This window comes from Oncorhynchus mykiss, chromosome 7 (genome assembly GCF_013265735.2).
Source record: "Oncorhynchus mykiss isolate Arlee chromosome 7, USDA_OmykA_1.1, whole genome shotgun sequence".
Classification (NCBI taxonomy): Eukaryota; Metazoa; Chordata; class Actinopteri; order Salmoniformes; family Salmonidae; genus Oncorhynchus; species Oncorhynchus mykiss.
This window is the reverse complement of record NC_048571.1, coordinates 16,017,653-16,035,583: the sequence shown is the minus strand read 5'-3', so window position 1 is coordinate 16,035,583 and position 17,931 is coordinate 16,017,653. Positions and strand designations below refer to the sequence as shown.

The window sequence follows — 17,931 nt, the reverse complement described above, 5'->3', positions numbered from 1 at the left end:
CTACTCTGGATGGTTCTGACTTAAAATATGTGGACAACTACAAATACCTAGGTGTCTGGTTAGACTAAACTCTCCTTCCAGACTCACATTAAGCATCTCTTATCCAAAATTAAATCTAGAATCGGCTTCCTATTTTGCAAAAAAAGCATCCTTCACTCATGCTTGTTACGCACACCTCTAAGAAGAGGAAACGCATCATCCTGCTACAACTCAACTCCCCGTGAAGTGAAAGAGGTAAAGATTGAAGTGGATTTAACAAGTGACATCAATAAGGGATCATAGCTTTCACCCGGCTATGGGAACGTAACAATGCTGCCAAACATACCCTTGTAAAACTGACTATCCTACCGATCCTTGACTTTGGCGATGCCACTTACAAAATAGCCTCCAACACTCTACTCAGAAAATTGGATGCAGTCTATCACAGTTTCATCACCAAAGCCCCATATACTACCCACCACTGCGACCTGTATGCGCTCTTTTTGGCTGGCCCTAGCTTCATATTCGTCGCCAAACCCACTGGCTCCAGGTCATCTATAAGTCCTTGCTAGGTAAAACCCTGCCTTATCTCAGCTCACTGGTCACCATAGCAGCACCCACCCGTAGCACGTGCTCCAGCAGGTATATTTCACTGGTCACCCCCAAAGTCAATTCCTCCTTTGGCCGTTCTCTGCTGCCAATGACTGGAACGAATTGCAAAAATCACTGAAACTGGAGACTCATATCTCCCTCACTAACTTTAAGTATCAGCTATCAGAGCAGCTTACAGATCATTGCACCTGTACATAGCCCATCTGTAATAGCCCATCCAACTACCTCATCCCCATTATGTTATTTATATATATATATATATATAACATTTTGCTCCTTTGCACCCCAGTATCTCTACTTGCACATTCATCTTCTGCACATCTATCACTCCAGTGTGTATTTGCGAAATTGTAATTATTTCCCACTACGGCCTATTTATTGCCTTACCTCCCTAATCTTACTTCATTTGCACACACTGTATATAGACTTTTCTATTGTGTTATTGACTGTACATTTGTTTATTCCATGTGTAACTCTGTGTTGTTGTATGTGTCACACTGCTTTGCTTAATCTTGGCCAGGTCGCAGTTGTAAATGAGAACTTGTTCTCAACGGCCTACCTGGTTAAATAAAGGTGAAATTTAAAAAAATAGGCATAGTTCATAGGATTGGTTCTGGCACTGTCTCCTATCTTAACTTCTAGAAGATATTCTGGGTGTTCTGCCAGATGGTCCTAAGGAGGGGCTCATGTCACCCCCCTCATATCTTTACCAATCACAGGCAGGAACCAAGGATTACTTATGACACTAAGACAAGATGAACATTTTCCGTCACGCTACTTTCATGATTCAAGACATGATCAACACTGTTGTTACTGATTCATGTTCTTACCATTCTCCTTAAATATTTAATCAAAACGATTTACTCTTCTGCTTTTACTCAATGATTGTTGTAAAATGGTTTGCTGTTTGTACCGGACTGCATCTCCACATGTCTCTTATGTTGGATGTCTCTCTCTGTCTTTCTGAAAGTTTGGACAACTGTAGAGCCAGTCTGAGTGAGTCAGGCCCTAGATACGCAACAGATATTTATTCCACATTTAGTTCTTTTATATGAAAATACTGTATTGAACAAAGTACAATGAGCAGTATACAGTTGAATGTCTTATCTGACCAATAGCAGTACAGACTCTACAGAGAAGTGTTGGTAGACAACCTTACAATACGACATACACATATTGTATCTAATTACAATATACACTGAGTGGGCAAAACATTAAGAACGCCTCTTTCCATGACAGACTGACCAGGTGAATCCAGGTGACAGCTATGATCCCTTATTGATGTCACTTGTTAAATCCACTTCAATCTTTGCCGATGAAGGGGAGGACACAGGTTAAAGATAGATTGTTAAACCTTGAGACATGTATTGTGTATCTGTGCCATTCAGATTGTGAATGGGCAAGACAAAAGACTTAAGTGCCTTTGAACAGGGTATGGTAGTAGATGGCAGGCACACCGGTTTGTGTCAAGAACTGAAACACTGCTGCGTTTTTCACACTCAACATTTTCCCGTGTGTATCAAGAAAAGTCCTCCACGCAAACGACATCAATATTAGCAAGGTGTTCCTAATGTTTGCTATACTCAGTGTAAATCGTAACTGGGAAAAGTCCGAATGGAATCGCCTCAGAGAATTAAGATAAAAATGTTTATAAAGCCATAACTAAAAGTTGCTATTTTAACACATCCAGGATCAGTGTATTCCCCTTAATCCTAAGCGTACCCACTAGAAGGTAAACCCAAAACTGACTTCAGATCAGTATCACACACACACACCCCTAGTCACTCAGACTGTTCTCCATCCTGATAGATGTCATCAAAGTAGTTGTTAGAGTAGCGAAGCATCTGGACCACGGCAGTGAGCAGGAGGATGTCTGTGTGGACGTCCAGCTCAAACTCACGACTGTAGTTCTTCACTGGCAGGACACAGGACTGGGACACACCCAGACACACACTCACCTCACGGGTCTGAAACAAACACACACACACACACACACGACTGTAGTTCTTCACTGGCAGGACACAGGACTGGGACACACCCAGACACACACTCACCTCACGTGTCTGAAACACACACACACACCTCACGGGTCTGAAACAAACACACACACACACAGACACACACTCACCTCACGGTTCTGAAACAAACACACACACACACCCAGACACACACTCACCTCGCGGGTCTGAAACACACACACACACACCCACTCACCTCACGGGTCTGAAACACACACACACACCCAGACACATCCAGACACACACTCACCTCACGGGTCTGACACACACACACACACACACACACACGGTTGTAGTTAAATAAACACGGTGTACTATGTGAGAATAGGGTTCCAGACTCAGCCATGCACTCACCATCCTCTCTATGTAGTGGCTGAGGTAGATGTTGGTCAGGTCTTTTCTCACTAGAGGACAGGCCTCATCCACCTTTGTAAGCAGGACCAGCTGGGCAACACCTAGTGACACAACACCAGGGTTGGGTAGGTTACTTTCTAAATGTAATCCGTTAGTTACTAGTTACTTGTCCAAAATTGTAATCAGTAATGTAATTTTTGGATTACTCAAATTACATTGCGTTACTTTAAATGACTTTTCTCTTAAGAGGCATTAGAAGAAGACAAAAATGTATGTTACCAATTGAACGACAACAATTGCAGGATAAATCAATGTTAAAGTTAAAGTTTGCTGGCCATATATGGATGTTACATTTTACTTCATGGGTTGGTTGTGTAGGCTTCTTCTAAACCCATCGCTTTCTACTACATATAATAATATGATTAAATGATATCTTTACATTAATATATATATAATTTATAAGTCCAAAAATGGATGTAGCAACTACAGATTCCCCCTTTAAGTCTATCAAATACATACGAGTTTGAGCATGTGTTCATTTTTTATCAGCATGAATTAGATTGAGCAATAAAAGACCCACTTTTATTCCATAGGCTGGGATCCGTACTATGCAGCTGTTGCAAGAGAGCATTTTTCACTGGCTGTCCACTGGTTTTAAAAACAATGAATGGGTAGGCAGCTTAAACTTCTTGAATTCAACAATTTTTGGGTTCAAAAATTTGTTTAGATTTGTGAACAGCCATCCACAACAACCACAACACGTAAGGCGCAAATAGCTAAATGAGAGAGCAGCAGTGTGATTCACACCACTGTGCTATGTAGATATCAATAATAAGTGATATCCGTATGCAGTAGACTACACCACTGCTGTCGTCCTGACCTCCAAGTGTTTATTCAAGTTGGATAATCTTTGGATGCCGACAGCAGTCGCACCATTGGAAAACATAGCTTGGACTGTAGCCTAGAAAAGACAATTCTTGCTCTTATCCCGTGATCCATCAAACCCATTTGGTGTGTCATCATAGTGGTCTCTGATTTATGGTCAGACTTGCTCAGGTGGAACAGACTTAAACTTGCGCCTTTTTTCAATGCTGATTTGAATGTCATTGAGAAAACAGAGAGGAGTATAATATTTTTTTTCGCAAACATCCTTTCTGAATGTAAAAGTAATCATTGAAGTAATCATCTAGTTTTCAAAAGTATCTGTAATCTGATTACAATATTTTTTTGCTGGTAATGTAACAGATTACAGTTAGCTGTTTTTGTAATCCCTTACATGTAACGGAATACATGTAATCTGTTACTCCCCAACCTTGCACAACACACACATGTTAACACACACACACAGACACGTAAACACACACGCACACTCATTTCCTTCCTTACCCAGCTTGTTGATCCCCTTGCGGATGGCGGCGAGCTTGTCCACCATTTTAGCAGAGAGCAGACTGACCTTGCAGGCATCCAGTACGTAGACCACACAGTGGATCGTGTCCTTCAGGCTGGGCGACTTACGGAACCCAACACCATCCGTCTGGACAGACATGGACGGGTTGAACTGGGGGAGAGAAACAGGACATCAGCCCCCAATATATACAGTGCCTTGCGAAAGTATTCGGCCCCCTTGAACTTTGCGACCTTTTGCCACATTTCAGGCTTCAAACATAAAGATATAAAACTGTATTTTTTTGTGAAGAATCAACAAGTGGGACACAATCATGAAGTGGAACGACATTTATTGGATATTTCAAACTTTTTTAACAAATCAAAAACTGAAAAATTGGGCGTGCAAAATTATTCAGCCCCCTTAAGTTAATACTTTGTAGCGCCACCTTTTGCTGCGATTACAGCTGTAAGTCGCTTGGGGTATGTCTCTATCAGTTTTGCACATCGAGAGACTGACATTTTTTCCCATTCCTCCTTGCAAAACAGCTCGAGCTCAGTGAGGTTGGATGGAGAGCATTTGTGAACAGCAGTTTTCAGTTCTTTCCACAGATTCTCGATTGGATTCAGGTCTGGACTTTGACTTGGCCATTCTAACACCTGGATATGTTTATTTTTGAACAATTCCATTGTAGATTTTGCTTTATGTTTTGGATCATTGTCTTGTTGGAAGACAAATCTCCGTCCCAGTCTCAGGTCTTTTGCAGACTCCATCAGGTTTTCTTCCAGAATGGTCCTGTATTTGGCTCCATCCATCTTCCTATCAATTTTAACCATCTTCCCTGTCCCTGCTGAAGAAAAGCAGGCCCAAACCATGATGCTGCCACCACCATGTTTGACAGTGGGGATGGTGTGTTCAGGGTGATGAGCTGTGTTGCTTTTACACCAAACATAACGTTTTGCATTGTTGCCAAAAAAGTTCAATTTTGGTTTCATCTGACCAGAGCACCTTCTTCCACATGTTTGGTGTGTCTCCCAGGTGGCTTGTGGCAAACTTTAAACGACACTTTTTATGGATACCTTTAAGAAATGGCGTTCTTCTTGCCACTCTTCCATAAAGGCCAGATTTGTGCAATATACGACTGATTGTTGTCCTATGGACAGAGTCTCCCACCTCAGCTGTAGATCTCTGCAGTTCATCCAGAGTGATCATGGGCCTCTTGGCTGCATCTCTGATCAGTCTTCTCCTTGTATGAGCTGAAAGTTTAGAGGGACGGCCAGGTCTTGGTAGATTTGCAGTGGTCTGATACTCCTTCCATTTCAATATTATCGCTTGCACAGTGCTCCTTGGGATGTTTAAAGCTTGGGAAATCTTTTTGTATCCAAATCCGGCTTTAAACTTCTTCACAACAGTATCTCGGACCTGCCTGGTGTGTTCCTTGTTCTTCATGATGCTCTCTGCACTTTTAACGGACCTCTGAGACTATCACAGTGCAGGTGCATTTATACAGAGACTTGATTACACACAGGTGGATTGTATTTATCATCATTAGTCATTTAGGTCAACATTGGATCATTCAGAGATCCTCACTGAACTTCTGGAGAGAGTTTGCTGCACTGAAAGTAAAGGGGCTGAATAATTTTGCACGCCCAATTTTTCAGTTTTTGATTTGTTAAAAAAGTTTGAAATATCCAATAAATGTCATTCCACTTCATGATTGTGTCCCACTTGTTGTTGATTCTTCACAAAAAAATACAGTTTTATATATTTATGTTTGAAGCCTGAAATGTGGCAAAAGGTTGCAAAGTTCAAGGGGGCCGAATACTTTCGCAAGGCACTGTATATACTACTGCTTCTGCTACTGTACTATCAAGCACATGCTTTCCCTACCGTGAGGCTGGTGCTGCTTTAAGTCAGAGGACAGGCTCATTGTAATGACTGGAATGATTGGTATCAAACACTTGAAATCCTCTTGTTGATAGAATGAATAGAAATGTATCTTCCCCCACTGCTATCATTTGCCAGTTTTACTCACCTGGTACCGGTCCTGTACGTGGCCCTTCAGGATACTGTTGATGTCGTCTATATCCAGCCCTGCGCCGGGTCCTTCCTCCAGACCCATGGTGTCACACAGGACCAGAGGGAGAGCCTTCCCACCCTGCTCTGCCTTGATGCTGTAGGTACGGAACTACAGAGAGAGAGAGACAGTTAGAATGTTAAGTCCTGTACAATAGTGAGGCTCCAGAGGTTTTGTCTAATTTCAGCCAGTAGTTTTGAAAGTGGTGCTCACGAGCCAAAACGGGTCCCCGAACATTAGGCGCAATTGTGTACTACATCATCCATTTCGTAAGATATGTTATGGATTCCATTTCGTATGATATGTTATGGATTCCATTTCGTAAGATATGTTATGGATTCCATTTCGTAAGATATGTTATGGATTCCATTTCGTAAGATATGTTATGGATTCCATTTCGTATGATATGTTATGGATTCCATTTCGTAAGATATGTTATGGATTCCATTTCGTAAGATATGTTATGGATTCCATTTCGTACAATATGTTTTGTAAGTGCTTAAAGGGCAATTCCACGACTTTTCAACCTCATGTTCATTATCTCCAGCGCAATGCCATTGTCCACATATGTGAAAACAACACATTTCTTTGTTTTGTAGAAAAAAATATAAAGTTAAAAATGTATACTCGTTCTATATAATTGTTGTCTGTTTTAATTGTTTTTTCTCTTTTGTTGGTTGGGTGGTGGTTTTCGGTTGGAGGGGGACCGTTGGTTGGGGTGGGTTTCGGGAGGGGACTGTGTAGGGGTGGGGTCTTGGATGTTTGAGGGGTAGCTCTCGGGAGAACTATGGGGGGGGGGGGATCTTGGATGGTTTGTGGCCTGGGAGTTGGGAACTTGGGCCGATGACCTAGAGGTCATTGGTTCGGGTCTCTGATTCGACTTGGTGGGAGATCTGTTGATGTGCCCTTGGACGGGGTGCTTGACCCTGGTTGCTCCTGTGGGCCACTCTGGATGGGCGTGCCTGCTAGATGGCTGAACGTAATGTAAATGTCGAGCAGCTTCACTGCAGATAGAGTGTATGTTTTAAACTTCTATAAAAAAAAATAATAAAATGATAAATTAAATAATGTTCTACCCAATGACATCATCAAAAGTAAAAAATAAAAAAAATAAACAGTGATTTTCATACACAAACCTCAAACACAAAACTCATCACAGAGAAGTATTTTTTTTAGAACATTTATTTTATCTTTTTAACCACAGATCATAGAAACACGCCGTTTTCCCATAAGTAGACACTGATATGGTGCTGGAGATAATGAATATGGTGTGAAAAGTGGCGGCATTGCCCTTTAAGATCCCGGCCTGTATCTTTAAGCCACACACAATCATGCGCGCACAAACACAGTACTGTACCTGTGTGGTGAGGCTGGTGCCAGCGCTGCCGGTGTTAGCCTGCCCGGTAACATGTCCTTTGAAGACAGAGTTGATGGAGTTGAAGAAGCTGGACTTGCCGGCCCCGACCGGACCCACCAGCAGAACTCTGACCTGGACCACAGACTTTACCTCAGGCTTATAGTTCTTGATATAGTCCATCAGGCGTTCCTTGGTGCTGTTAATGATAGAGATGGATGGAGAAAGGAAGAGAGAGATGGGTGACAGACTTGATTCATTAATTTAAGTATGTTCACTGGAACAGCAGAAGTGGTACTAGATGCATCACTAGTTGCATAGTATTATGATTTTTGTACCGCTTTTGAGATTTAACATACCCATATCCTTCCAAGTCAATTTTCCTCCAAGGAGTCTCCAGAAGGCCTACACACTCTGCCAGAAATTGAGACAAACAACAAAACAATCGGATTTAATCAATACACTAATTGCTTCACCTGGCCTTCTGACTGGTTAGAATATTTTGCCATATTGGTTACATGTATCCAATCGTTTCAGTAATGCCTAGGGAGTAGGGGCTATAAAAGACCACTCACCTTCCACTCTGTATACCTCACACTCTGTCAGCTGCAGGTCATTGCCATGCATCTCTTCTGCTTCAAAGGTGTAGCTGTTCCCTGCAACAATTTGAACTGTAGCGGTGCTATTATTAAGAAACCACATGACACCAACATTAAGACCATAGACTCCATCTGTGAAACCATACTGGCCATCGGTACTGGACACACGCAGGGGCTTTTCTCTCTGGTCAGTGATGCTGTAGAGAAAGGCCTTATCATCGTTGATCACCTGTCCAGTCTGGGCGTAGTCCTTACTGATGTAACCTCCGAAAACAAACCCAGCCTTGTTGTAGGCCACAAGTACGGTGGGTCCCTGGCCATCACAGCGGCTGTGGAAGGCTATATTCATGTAGCCATGGACGCTGGCTTTGAGCAGAACAAAATATAATAGAAAAGTACTTTATTACCTTTTACTGAACCAATCGCTTTGTCCTGCGTGCATTGCAGGTATCTGGCCTGAGATTAAAATTCATCCCATAAAATATCATAAAAATAAAGATTCCATTAAAATGAAGTCCATTGTTCTGACAAACCTTTGTAGAGCAGGTGGAGTCTGACATGGCCGAACAGAGACAGCAGCTTCTTCTCCTGTCCTACTGACAGACTGGACTTCACAACACTCATGACCTCACCAAGGAACTGAGGTAGAAAGACCAGCAATAAATAGTAACAGAAACACATCATACTGATGAACCTCACCCCGCTGTATAGACACGCACCGAGGAAAGAGCGAAAGGCATATAAAGAGAAGACAACAACCTGTCATATTTCCACAGACGCTGCCCCACAGATATCTCTTAGAATTGCAGCGCTTTCTTTAGACTTGTCATGATGGTGAGGAAGTTCTTACCGTTTGTAACTGATGATCGTGGAAATATAACTCATTTTAATGCAGTGGGCTGCTGGGCTTCAAATCACAACATAATCGACCACAAAATCCAGGTCGTTGCTGCGCCACCATAAAACAGGCGTACAGTAGGTGTGGCTTATCTTTTCTTAAAATAGACATGTACTTTGACTCGCTCAACCTGCTTTTACTCAAATACGGGAAAGGACGGGTAGTGTGAGATTGATAGAGCTCTGCTGGCACGCCAGGTGGGTGCGGTTATTTTAGCAGCATACTACAACGTACAGCCCCGGGGGAGGGACTGCACCTTACACGGCCTGTAGTCTTCCCTCCACAAGTCATGTCAGGAAATCGGGGCTTCTACAGTAGGGTAGAAGATGGCTTAGAAACAAAACATAATGCTATTTCATTGACAATGAGTTGAAATTCTATCTGAGGCTAGAGAAGCTTCTATGGTCACTTTCAAATTATCTGTTTTTTTTGTGTGTGTGTGTGTGTGTGTGTGTGTGTGTGTGTGTGTGTGTGTGTGTGTGTGTGTGTGTGTGTGTGTGTGTGTGTGTGTGTGTGTAAGAAGATAAGGAGCAGGTCAGAACAACACAGGCGTTATTATCATATTTTTTATTACTGTCTACTTTTCAACATCATCTTTTTTTTAACAGCAATATCCACAAAAATATGAACAGTAAAGTCTTAACAGTAAAGTATTTAACTGTAAAATATGAACAGTAAAGTATTTAACTGTAAAATATGAACAGTAATGTATTTAACTGTAAAATATGAACAGTAAAGTCTTAACAGGAAAGTATTTAACTGTAAAATATGAACAGTAAAGTCTTAACAGTAAAGTATTTAACTGTAAAATATGAACAGTAAAGTATTTAACTGTAAAATATGAACAGTAAAGTATTTAACTATAAAATATGAACAGTAAAGTCTTAACAGTAAAGTATTTAACTGTAAAATATGAACAGTAAAGTCTTAACAGTAAAGTATTTAACTGTAAAATATGAACAGTAAAGTCTTAACAGTAAAGTATTTAACTGTAAAATATGAACAGTAAAGTCTTAACAGTAAAGTATTTAACTGTAAAATATGAACAGTAAAGTCTTAACAGTAAAGTATTTAACTGTAAAATATGAACAGTAAAGTCTTAACAGTAAAGTATTTAACTGTAAAATATGAACAGTAAAGTCTTAACAGGAAAGTATTTAACTGTAAAATATGAACAGTAAAGTATTTAACTGTAAAATATGAACAGTAAAGTATTTCACTGTAAAACATGAACAGTGTGCAAGAAAACATGAGTTATGGCACATCAGAGCGACCAGATACAAAAAATAGATATTACATTTCCTTCATAATCTATAACTGATCATTCACAATTAATCAAGGCAGAAAGATACGGTAACGCTTGACTTTACAGTCCTGTCCCAGCCGGAAGGAACACATTGTGGTAACAATGGGGACTTTCAACCTGGGACCAAATAGTCCTCGCTTGACTTTACAGTCCCTGTCCCAGCCAGAAGGAACACATTGTGGTAACAATGGGGACTTTCAACCTGGGACCAAATAGTCCTCGCTTGACTTTACAGTCCCTGTCCCAGCCGGAAGGAACACATTGTGGTAACAATGGGGACTTTCAACCTGGGACCAAATAGTCCTCGTTTGCAACGAAACACATGTTTTTACCATGTTATTTATAAGCAAATACCAAGTTAAAGGGGACTGTAAAACAAAGCCTTACCAGAGATACATACTGTATATGAATACACAGGAGATAAAAACACAATGATGAGTCCAGGTAAAACTGACCCGAGACCAGTGTCTAGGGACAGAAATTAGTTTTAGGGTTCTAGCGTTCTGCACTGGGTAAGATCTAGGATCAGATTCCATTCCCCAAATCCTGACAATCTTTAGGGGTTGAAAACTTGAAACGGACCTAGATCAGCTATAGTGAATGATGTGGGAATGGGAGCACCACAAGACTTCCATTCTAGAGCGTTGTGTCCTCTTTTAAGACTGTTCACCCAAATACTCTCAACTATTCTCAAGTCTAGGGCTAGAATGTTGTTCCTGACCACGTGACTTGACCAGGTAAAACTCCTGGTCCTAACCAGCATACAACACAATACACCACAACAAGGCAAACCATCAATCAACCAATCAATCAATCAAAAATAACTGTCCATGGAATTAATTAATTAAGAAATAGCAAGATTGTCCCTCAGATAATCAATTGTAAAAGACATTAGGAAACTGTGTGTGTGTGTGTGTGTGTGTGTGTGAGAGAGAGAGAGAGAGAGAGAGAGAGAGAGAGAGAGAGAGAGAGAGAGAGAGAGAGAGACAGTGTTTTTATGGTTCAGGTTTGTTTCTCACAGTGCTGTGCCTGTGTATAAGACGCCATGCTACGAATACGGCCATGCTAGATGTGGTTGGCTCCCCATTTAGTCACTAGGGGATTGTGTGTGTGTGTGTGTGTGTGTGTGTGTGTGTGTGTGTGTGTGTGTGTGTGTGTGTGTGTGTGTGTGTGTGTGCGTGTGTGCGTGTGTGTGTGTGCGTGAGCGTGTGAGTGTGTGTGAGCGTGTGTGCATGTGTGTGTGTGTCTGTGAGCGTGTGCGTGTGTGTGTGTGAGCGTGTGCGTGTGTGTGTGAGCGTGTGAGTGTGTGTGTTTGTGTGAACCTGTCTCAAGCTGAATGAGGAAACAAACAGACTAAATTCTGACAGAAGGGAAACATTTATGCAAAAATGGAACGTTCACAGAAAAGATTCCGCAACAGGCTGACATTCAATTAAAGCGCTTTTTTTTGGTGGAAAAAGTTTGATGCACTTTGATTGAATTCTGGCCTAAGTTTTATCTTACAAACACTGTACAGTTCGATAATAATACTCGACTGACCTGCTTCTATTTAGAAAGAAACTCAAGCCAAACCCCGAAAAGCTACTCTCAAAACGTATCACTTTTGCACTTAAAGAAAGTTTATACACTTTTTTTTTATTTTCTCTAGCATCTTTTACATTTTTTACAATCAAGTTTGGTTTGGGAGTAGAGAAATGGGTCTGTGGAGGTGGGGAGACGGGACAACACTTTGTAATTGGCTCTTGTTCCTCAATAAAACACATGATGAGCCAATAAGCAAAGCCCATAATGTGATGCTTGCTCTCATTGGCAGAACTAGTGAATTCTATAACCACTGATATAGGATAAGATATTTGTACATATGGTTTAAATTAAGATTGGGGATGATAATCTGATCCTAGATCTGTGGTTAAGGTAAACTTTTGCCTCAAGTGTAAAGTTAAGGAGTGAATGGAAACCTACAGTGGACAAAATATCGAAACAATAATTAATAAAAAAACATATATATATATATATACTTCTAGTGTTAAAAACTTGAACACAGTTAACCTCTCAGTACTTGGCAATACTCAAGATAAAAGTTTCATTAGGCTGCGTTTACACAGGCAGCACAATTCAGATATTTTGCTCAATTATTGGAAAAAGAGCTGATCTGATTGGTCAAAAGACCAATTAGTGGACAAAGATCTGAATTAGGCTGCCTGTGGTAGCCTTTTAGACACAGATCTAGTATCAGATAACCCTCCCTAAATCCTAACCTTTACCATTAGAGGGAAAACACAAGACTGATCATAGATCAGTGTCTATGAGCAACTTACTCCACAAGTCGACACAGCTGGAGTTTTGGCCTATAGAAAACCCACTGACCAAGAATTCAAAACCAAAGCAGAAACACTTTTGATCGATAACCGTCGCTAGAGTGGGGGAGTATGTAGCCTATACTTTAGCTCAGTGGGCTAACACAGTCTTGTGGCATTGCAGATGATCCGGGTTTAAACACAGTGGGTACATATGCAGCATGTACCAACCTGCTCAGTGTTTCAATGCTATGTTCACAAAAACACAATGTCTTGTGGAAACACTGACATTACCGTTGACCCAAGGTTTCAGGAAGGGGCCATCCCCATTGTGATACTTAGCAAGTCAGTGGCAAGTCAGCCACTATTTGGCTAACAAACACACTGTGTATAGCCACGGTGCTTTAGTGATGGGTAACCATGCCTGAGACCTGAAGACTTATATTAACTTCCACGGCTAATGACTAGGCTTTAGCTGAGAGGGCTAACACATCTTGCATCACATGGACGACCCAGGTTTTACACCAGATTGGTCACACATATCACCCTCCACCTCACTCCTTACCCTCATGTACCTTACACCCATCATTCCACAGCACCCAGAGATACATGCTATCAGTCAATTGATTAATCAATGAATCAATAAATCATTGATTCACTAAAATACATGCTATACATCAGCCTATAACTTCATGTAGGCGACTGTGGATTCCTATTAAGATAATTGTCCTAATCCCTTTTTAAAGTAAATCTGTCATCTCCACTTGAGTGTCACTATCTCTGTGGGTGAGTCAGTAACCAGTATCAGGTAGGGCTGCATGTTAGTGCAGGCTTACCCTCAGCACCACAAAAACACAATCCAGGGCTAATATCACTAATGTGGTAATGTGGTCTGTAAACACAGACACCGCCCCCTAGCTGTGGCTATTAAGTATGGCGCTTCTCCAGAGTGGCTATTTAATTTCTGTGTTTACGTTTATATATATATGTGTGTGTGTGTGTGTGTGTGTGTGTGTGTATGTGTGTGTGTGTGTGTGTGTGTGTGTCTGATGGGCAGAGACGAGTGTGCAGCTATAGGATGATGCAGGGTTTCTTGTCTTTGAAAGGGTTTTCTGACGTTGGTACGCCAACGAGGAGCGGATCGTTACGGGCGTGCTGCTCACAGTAACTCATCAGGTCTGCTGCTGCCTTAGAAACCTGGAGAGAGAGAAAGAGCGGCAGGATGAGAGTGAGAAGGGGAGGGGACAGAGGAGGGGGGAGAGGGAGAGAGGACGGATAGGATAGAGAGAGAAAGATACGAGGGGTAGTGAGAGAGAGAGGAGGCGGGTAGAGGGATATTGTGATGCTTTGGCAACAGTGGATTGCTCCTTACAGTGGACTGATCCTTACAGTGGATTGCTCCTTTACAGTGGACTGATCCTTACAGTGGATTGATCCTTACAGTGGACTGATCCTTACAGTGGATTGCTCGTTACAGTGGATTGATCCTTACAGTGGACTGATCCTTACAGTGTGTTGCTCGTTACAGTGGACTGATCCTTACAGTGGATTGCTCTTTACAGTGGACTGATCCTTATAGTGGACTGATCCTTACAGTGGACTGAACCTTACAGTGTGTTGCTCGTTACAGTGAACTGATCCTTACAGTGTGTTGCTCGTTACAGTGGACTGATCCTTATAGTGGACTGATCCTTACAGTGGACTGAACCTTACAGTGTGTTGCTCTTTACAGTGGACTGATCCTTATAGTGGACTGATCCTTACAGTGGACTGAACCTTACAGTGTGTTGCTCGTTACAGTGAACTGATCCTTACAGTGTGTTGCTCGTTACAGTGGACTGATCCTTACAGTGGACTGATCCTTACAGTATGTTGCTTGTTACAGTGGACTGATCCTTACAGTGGACTGATCCTTACAGTGACTGATCCGTACAGTGGATTGCTCGTTACAGTGGATTGCTCCTTACATGCTAATAAAAACCTTAGCGTTGACACACCTTAATACGTTCGATCCCTGCCTCGATCCTCAATTGTTCCACCAGTTTCCTGGCCTGGGCGATGTTGTTATTGGTTGACATCCTGATCCATCAATACACACACCCCCACTATGGGGAGGGGAGGAGGGAAGAGGGGGGAGAGAAAGAAATCATTTAAAAGCAGCTTTATACTGCCCTCGTGTGGTTTCCTGCTACAGTCATCATGTTTGTTTCTCAGGCTTGATTGTACATGTATTGTCCTTAACCACACACACACACACGCACACACACAAACACACACATATGACACATGGGCATGTACGCACGCACGCACGCACGTACACGCACGCACACACACACACAAACACACACATATGACACATGGGCATGTACGCACGCACGCACGTACACGCACGCACATGCACACACACACAAACACACACACACACATATGACACATGGGCATGTACGCACGCACGCACGTACACGCACGCACACGCACACACACACAAACACACACACACACATATGACACATGGGCATGTACGCACGCACGCACGCACGTACACGCACGCACACGCACACACACACAAACAAACACACACACACACACAAACAAACAAACAAACAAACAAACAAACACACACACACACACACCTACCTACCTAGTGGATGGTGTGCAGATTGGAGTCTGATCCAGTGGCCAGACAGGTGTGTGTTGGGTTGATAGACAGGTGTACCAGGCAGGGCAGGTGTGTGTTGGGTTGGTAGACAGGTGTACCATGCAGGGCAGGTGTGTGTTGGGTTGGTAGACAGGTGTACCAGATAGAACAGGTGTGTGTTAGGTTGGTAGACAGGTGTACCAGGCAGGGCAGGTGTGTGTTGGGTTGGTAGACAGGTGTACCAGGTAGAGCAGGTGTGTGTTGGGTTGGTAGACAAGTGTACCAGGTAGGGCAGGTGTGTGTGTGTGCAGGGGAAGGGCTGACCAGGTGAGTTGGGTCACTCAGATGGACAGGAGTGGTTGTGACCTCAGGTCAGATGGACAGGAGTGGTTGTGACCTCAGGTCAGATGGACAGGAGTGGTTGTGACCTCAGGTCAGATGGACAGGAGTGGTTGTGACCTCAGGTCAGATGGACAGGAGTGGTTGTGACCTCAGGTCAGATGGACAGGAGTGGTTGTGACCTCAGGTCAGATGGACAGGAGTGGCAGTGACCTCAGGTCAGATGGACAGGATTGGCAGTGACCTCAGGTCAGATGGTCAGCTGTAAACCTTCACCTCCTGCAGAATAGAAGTTTCAATATTTTAATATCACATGCGCAAGTACAATGAAATACTTTTCTTTTCGACTCAAAACCCAACAATGCGATAATCAATAACAATGTAATACCAGAAAAAAACATACAAGAAATAAGAAGAAATATGAAGAACACAATGATTAAGTAAACATACTATATACAGGGTCAGTTCCAATACCATATTTACAATGAGCAGGAATACTGGAGTGATGAAGGTAGATATGTATATGGATAAACATACTATATACAGGGTCAGTTCCAATACCATATTTACAATGAGCAGGAATACTGGAGTGATGAAGGTAGATATGTATATGGATAAACATACTATATACAGGGTCAGTTCCAATACCATATTTACAATGAGCAGGAATACTGGAGTGATGAAGGTAGATATGTATATGGATAAACATACTATATACAGGGTCAGTTCCAATACCATATTTACAATGAGCAGGAATACTGGAGTGATGGAGGTAGATATGTATATGGATAAACATACTATATACAGGGTCAGTTCCAATACCATATTTACAATGAGCAGGGATACTGGAGTGATGGAGGTACTGTAGATTTAACATTTGGTGACTATTATTTTACAGTCATATACACGTTTCAACTACATAGTAATTTATAACTGTCTTTAATTTCTTTTGGATTCACAGAAACAAGTTAATTGTGTAATGTGCTAGAAAGTTCCCATAGTTTCAATACATTCATGTTGTCACAGAGCTGTAAAATAAAGTACTGTACCAAACTATTCAGCAGAAAAGATGAGCCTCTCTCTCCCTCCCTTTCTCTTTCTCTCTCTTTCTCTCACTCACTCTCTCTCTCTCTCTCTCTCTCTCTCTCTCTCTCTCACTCACTCTCTCTCTCTCTCTCTCCCTCTCTTTCTCTCTCTCTCTCTCTCTCTCTCTCTCTCTCTCAGGAGTCCTAATGTAATTACTCTACTGTGGAGGACCTTGAGATTAATGGCTCTAATTAGGGCTGTGTGTGTGTGTGTGTGTGTGTGCGTGCGTGAGTACCTTATGTATGAGCTACTAACTATGCAAAGAAAACGGTCGTACATGCTGCCATATCCGTTAAAACTTCAGAAGCTGTAGGCCTATCCACTGGGCCCACCTGTTACCACAGAGCTAATTTCATATGCCTGTTGATGTTCCAACTAGTTTCAAACTTTCCCGACGAGGGTATATTCTCTCATTCCCAGACAAAGGGTAAGTGACCTGAAGCATTGTCTGACAGTCTTGATCATTATGTTGACCCTCAGAATTATATCCAGGCCTATAGGCCAACGAATAGCCCGTTTGAAACAGTATCGTCGTGTCTTGTGCAGTGTGCTAGTATAGACCATCACATTAGTAGGCTAACATGATTAGACAATACACGGTATTGATTTGACGGTATTTATCAGTTCATGGCGATTCCATTGGTCGGCTTATGAAATGGCTGAGCATCCAATATGGACCCTATAGCTGACGCGACACGCGTAAATTCCCAACAATGGACTACATGGGCCTATACGTGTGTGTTGCCCCTGCATGCCACAGTAAGCCTGTTCTGCCGATTGAAAACACAATGCGGGCATTTTGACGGATGGAACAGTGTGTCCTCGGCCACCACCCCCCCTCCCTCACACACACACACACCCACACACACACACACACACACACACACACTCACTTATAGGCCTACTAACTACGGTAATAGGCCTACTGCATAGTCGAATCTCAGCCGGAGAATAGGCTTTTGACATGTCGTTAGAATGCGTATGGAAGCT

The 17,931-nt window shown here is 42.3% G+C and overlaps 2 protein-coding genes across 2 annotated transcripts; both read right to left on the bottom strand.

The window, feature by feature from the left end:
- Positions 1-1,081: 1,081 nt before the first annotated feature.
- Positions 1,082-9,366, bottom strand: LOC110528881 (interferon-induced protein 44-like). The gene is made up of 9 exons (XM_036982751.1): positions 9,228-9,366; positions 8,911-9,016; positions 8,354-8,743; positions 8,138-8,192; positions 7,782-7,977; positions 6,383-6,535; positions 4,350-4,521; positions 2,964-3,064; positions 1,082-2,558 (listed from the first exon to the last, which is right to left on the bottom strand). The coding sequence occupies exons 2-9, from the start codon at positions 8,999-9,001 to the stop codon at positions 2,373-2,375; spliced, it is 1,344 nt and encodes a 447-aa protein (XP_036838646.1). The 5' UTR covers positions 9,002-9,016; positions 9,228-9,366; the 3' UTR covers positions 1,082-2,372.
- A 2,491-nt stretch (positions 9,367-11,857) lies between these two features.
- LOC118936678 (guanine nucleotide-binding protein G(I)/G(S)/G(O) subunit gamma-7) lies at positions 11,858-15,872 on the bottom strand. The gene is made up of 3 exons (XM_036982761.1): positions 15,520-15,872; positions 14,876-14,983; positions 11,858-14,075 (listed from the first exon to the last, which is right to left on the bottom strand). Exons 2-3 carry the CDS (start codon positions 14,954-14,956, stop codon positions 13,950-13,952), a joined length of 207 nt encoding a protein of 68 aa, XP_036838656.1. The 5' UTR covers positions 14,957-14,983; positions 15,520-15,872; the 3' UTR covers positions 11,858-13,949.
- Positions 15,873-17,931: the final 2,059 nt, after the last annotated feature.